The sequence below is a fragment of the Varanus komodoensis genome, unplaced genomic scaffold, assembly GCF_004798865.1.
Source record: "Varanus komodoensis strain SLA01 unplaced genomic scaffold, ASM479886v1 scaffold39, whole genome shotgun sequence".
In the NCBI taxonomy this organism is placed as follows: domain Eukaryota; kingdom Metazoa; phylum Chordata; class Lepidosauria; order Squamata; family Varanidae; genus Varanus; species Varanus komodoensis.
The window spans coordinates 119,022-124,019 of NW_025335922.1; the positions used below are offsets into that span (position 1 = coordinate 119,022).

General features: G+C 41.0%; 2 protein-coding genes across 2 annotated transcripts in view; both read left to right on the forward strand.

Moving 5' to 3' along the window:
- The window catches only part of DNAL4 (dynein axonemal light chain 4), a 12,354-nt gene extending 10,306 nt beyond the window's left edge, over nt 1-2,048 (forward strand). The window contains exon 4 of the mRNA XM_044441146.1: nt 1,078-2,048. Coding sequence (XP_044297081.1) covers nt 1,078-1,242 — 165 coding nt within the window. The 3' untranslated portion in view covers nt 1,243-2,048. The remainder of the gene's footprint in view (nt 1-1,077) is intronic.
- Nucleotides 1-4,998, forward strand: part of LOC123028854 (extracellular serine/threonine protein kinase FAM20C-like) — a 30,867-nt gene that overhangs the window by 3,994 nt on the left and 21,875 nt on the right. The window contains exons 2-3 of the mRNA XM_044441144.1: nt 1,078-1,176; nt 2,231-2,390. The gene's annotated coding sequence lies outside the window, so the exon portion shown is untranslated. The remainder of the gene's footprint in view (nt 1-1,077; nt 1,177-2,230; nt 2,391-4,998) is intronic.

The following is a 4,998-nucleotide window of genomic DNA, read 5'->3' on the forward strand; positions in this document are numbered from 1 at the left end:
AGGGCCTCTCCCGCTGATCTCAAGGGGCGGGCAGGCATATGTGGACGTAAGCACTCCTTCAGGTAACCAGGACCCAAGCCATTTAGGGCTTTATAGCTCATCATCAACACCTTGAGTGGGTGTTGGGCAGATTGGGCCGATATATGGCTTCATCAGTGTTTGAGTCCTTAAGATGCCATAAGACTCATTCTTACTTAAAGTAACCTCATAAGCATTTCAAATTGATTTCAAAACCACTAATATAAGTATATCAAAAGTAATTAGAAGAAAAAACTTGGAATATAAATGCAATAAAAAATAAAAAAAATTAAAACAAAACAATACAGGCTGGCAAAGGGTCGTAACTTAGTGGTACAGCACATGTTTTGCATACATACGGTTTTAGATTCATTCCCAAGCATCTCCTACTCTTTCCTGAAATCCTGAAGAGCTCTGCTGCCAGTCAGTGCTAATAGTATTGGGCGAAATGGATCCAATGATCTGACTCAGCATAAGGCGACTTCCTATGTTCCAGTGACAGCCATAATTAAAAAACGTACTGTAAAGCCGATAGCAGCAGATAAAGCAGTTGCCAAATAAATACAAGAATAAAATTACTTTTAGTAAACTTCAGCAATTCAACCTATTTTCTAAGGTATTCTCATTCTCTGACAGTATTGTGGTTACCTGCTGGACTGTTCTGGGTCTCTGCAGCCAGCCTAGGCTCCCATTCAGCAGATTTATGCATCCTGTGGGGCAAGATGACAGGCCCTCTCCCATGTTGGTGGTCCCATTATTGACTTTCATTTAATTTAAAGAATGGTCCTAATTCTTCACTCCTTTTTTTTTTCCAGGTTATATTCATTAACTTCTTGAATCAACTCCAAAATTAAAACAAATTTGGTCTGGGAGAAAAATCTGAACATAAATATTATTCTTTCTTTTACTGCATGTTCATACATTAGCAACTGAAATATTTCTTATTGCTTGTGTCCCTGCTCCAATGCATTAATCTAACTGTAAGACATGTGAGGCAGACAAACCCATTCCATCTTTCTAATTTCTTGTTCCTCCTCTTTTGTCATCTTTTCCCTTCAGAGTGCTGCCAAGATGATCAAAGAAACAATGGACAAGAAGTTTGGCTCTTCCTGGCATGTGGTGATTGGTGAGGGCTTTGGATTCGAGATCACTCATGAGGTGAAGAATCTGCTTTACATGTTCTTTGGAGGCAGTCTAGCTGTCTGTGTTTGGAAATGCTCCTGACATGCTCTCTCTGTATCCAAGCTTACTACATCCAGGAGATGTTTTCATTGTTTTTTTGTACAATTTAAAGGGCAACTTTATTTTTAATAATAAATTGTTGAGCCTTTTCTTACTTATATACCAGTTTTATGAAAAATATTCAGTGCGCGTGTATGTGTGTATAAATCTATTTGAGCTACCTAATCCAGCTCATAGGATGTTTGCTTTTACCAATGTGGCTTTTTGCTTAGAGAGGTGGATTGTGCAAGAGCAATCAGAGATTTATAAAGCCATACATCACAAGTGGTGGTGAAGGAAGAGTTTTTAGTCATATCTGCTGCTGCTTCTCTTTGCTATTCCTCCCACTTCTTGGGAGAAGATCTGGAAAAGGCAACTGTTTCCTCTCTGCCCGGATGACAGCTGCCTCGTTGTGAGAAGTGTGTGTACCAGCTTGAAAATCCTGACCTGGTGGACGGTTGCTAGGATAATTGCCCTTGCATCTCCTCACTCCACCTACAGAGCACTGATATAGCTTCTGAAGCATATGGCACACAAAATGAGAATATTTTGCATAGCATGTGGGATGGGGCGGGAGTGTCATGATGCCAATATGTTTGTTCAGAGACTGGTAGTGGGAAGAAGCTCTATCTGAACTGCTAGTTTCTCAACTTTCAAGAACAATTGTACTTCCATTTTGTAGAGTCTAATAATGCTGTTACAAGGGTGTTTGATTAATGGATTGATCCTAATTGTATTTTCTATATAGCTTATTTGAATTTGGAGTGTGAAGGGGCTTAACTTTTTACAATAAACATTTTTTTCAAACATGTGGCTTATGTCTGAGGAATTCACTTAGAGTTCCATTGTGTGTACATGTAGGAGTATAATGAGTTTTCAGTATGTCACCCCTTATGCTGTGATAAGTTATGAATATCTTGTGAGATCAATCTTTGTCCACTGTTCTTGTTTATTTCCCAATACTATCTTGTTACCTGTTTTGCCCGTGGAGGATTGGAGATTGCCATACAGTGCTTGGACTGCATTGTTATCCACCTCAGTGCAATTTTCTACTGGGAATGTTGTCAGTCCTTACAGGGCTTAATTGGTTCCTCAGTTCTTCAGCTGTGACCACTTTTCCCAGAACAACTTGGCTAATCATCTTGCAAGAGGTGTGTTTATTACATTTGTATCCTGTCTTTCTTCAACACAACTCAAGATGGTGATCATAATTTTATTGATTGTTTAAAATAGTTATATTTCCCCTTTCCTTAACAGATCTCAAGGCTGCTTAGAATAATTATGTTTCAAACATCAGTTATAATACAAGGAGTAAAAACATTAGACAATGTTTTGGTTTCACAATGTTGCCTTTTCCTATCACATGTGACTTATGTGTTCTTGAGTAATTTGAAATATGTTTATGACACACTATGGCCCTGGGAGATTACTGTATGGATATCATCAATAAGGTTCAAATTCAGTTCAAAAAACAGTTCAGCAAAACCAGATAAAAGCAGAATAGAACCTGATTTAAAATAAACCAGGGAGTGACACTAAAATCCATCAAAACCCCCAAGGAACAGTGTCATTTTTACAGGACGTTTAAAACAGACCTGACCTTCCCAGTCAGGGTGCTGCTAAAGAGAAGGGCCTGTCCTGTACACCCACCAGCCTAATCGCTTTTCATGTTCGTACATATTACAGGATCTCTGGTGTTCCTTCCTTGCAGCAAGGGATTGAATTGAATTCTTGCCCTCTGTCTGACAGAATATCTGTATGATAGAGCTAGCATGCTGAAGAGTGCTGAATTCAAACAATTGAACTGGAGCATCATCTGTGTGGTGTTCAATGCCACATAATCTAGGGAACTCACCTCACAAAGCACACTTTACGGAGGCAATTCACTAGCTCATTGCTATGGAATAACCCCATTAGAATCAATACCCCAGTGATTTAATCTAACATACCAGAAACTGGCCAGTCTCCTCACAGTTTCCCTTTTTGTTACTCAATACCGGCCATCTGATTTTTTTTAATAGGTTACATATTGATAGAGTACCAGTGCTTTGTGGTTATAGGACAAGGACTTGCAGGGCAAAGGTATTCTGAATATGGCACCTACTTCTATGAGATTAGTAGAATTTCTTTAGGGTACCATACAGAGTCACTCGGAAGATTGCAGGCATCCAATCACAGGCAGGAAGAATGCAAAGACCACTCCTTCCATCCCACAAATGACCTAGACAACCAATTTCAGTAGTCTGTATATTTTGTCCTGCCCACAAGGAGGAGGGGTTGAGGTACCACTAAGATTCCTTATTTGCTGACAGAACCTTACTCTTCTCAGACCCCCAGGAATTCTACCCTACACGCTGGCTCTGAAGTCACAAAAGCTACAAGATTGGAGGGACGACACTGGTAGTGGGAGTCCCAGCCCTGATCTACAGCCACGTAGACAGTGTTTAGAGGTCATAGAATTAAGCCCTAAGTGATGTTACAGACATCGGCAAATGCAGAGTTAAACCCTCTTAGTACCCACAGCGCACACACACATGTTGGTCATGATGACCCATCTAGGTCAAGCTGACCCATGGAAATCAGCCTGCCAAGTGGGTGTTTATTTCAACAATCTCTTGGCTACTTTCCCTGTCTCTTATCAGTATTCAGTAACCATGTGAGTTGTGGCAGTGAGCTATCTGAAGCAATGAGAACCAGCCTATTTTAGCTGAACCCCAACTCTCATGGCAGGGAAATAAAACAGGAGAAGAAGTGGGCTATCTGGAATTTCTGTTAATGTCCCATTTTCTTAGCAATCCTCAACAGTAGGCGCTCTGGTTTTTGTGCTTCCCCCTATAAAGCCTCTGAGACATATGTAATCTATGTTGGGATAGGGAGCTCTCCCCCCGCACCGCCACCTCTGGAACATACTACCACAAAGAAAGACATTTCAAGATCCAGCACCCCTCTCTCTTCTCCGGAGGGCCTGGGCTTTCTGAAGGAGAAGGGCTTCAGTGGAATCCTTGGTAGGCCAGTTAAGGAAGCTTCATGGGCTACATTTGGCTTGTGGGCCGGACGTTCCCCCTCTTTAATCAATGTCATCACATTCTGGAAATACGACAGTATTCATATTTTATCCATTAGCACTTGAATTACATAGCCAATAATATTTCTTGCAACAGATGTATTTCTCCCTAATAAAACAAAAGTTTGGCTTTCTTATTATTTTATTTATTTATTTATTTAGAAAATTTCTATGCCACCCCATTCGCTGAAGCCTCGGGGCGGCTCACAACATAAATAGCTTCAATTAAAATAATATAAATTAACAGTATAAAATAAGTCACCCTGGCCAAAGAATTAAATAAATACTATTAACAGTTAAAATGACGTTTGAATAAAAAGGTCTTCGCCTGGCACCGAAAAACAAATAACGACAGTGCCAGGCAGACCTCTCTGGAGAGCGCATTCCATAGATTGGGCACCACTGCAGAGAAAGCCCTCCTCTGAGTACTCACCATCCTAATTTCCTTCACGGAGGGTTCCCGGAGAAGGGCCTCTCCCGCAGATCTCAGGGGGTGGGCGGGCATATATGGACATAAGCACTCCTTCAGGTAACCAGGACCCAAGCCGTTTAGGGCTTTATAGGTCATAACCAACACCTTGAATTGGGCCCAGACTTCAATGGGAAGCCAGTGAAGCTGATGGAGAACTGGAGTCATGTGAACATAATGCCCAGTCCCCGTCAGCAGCCTGGCAGCTCTATTTTGAACCAATTAA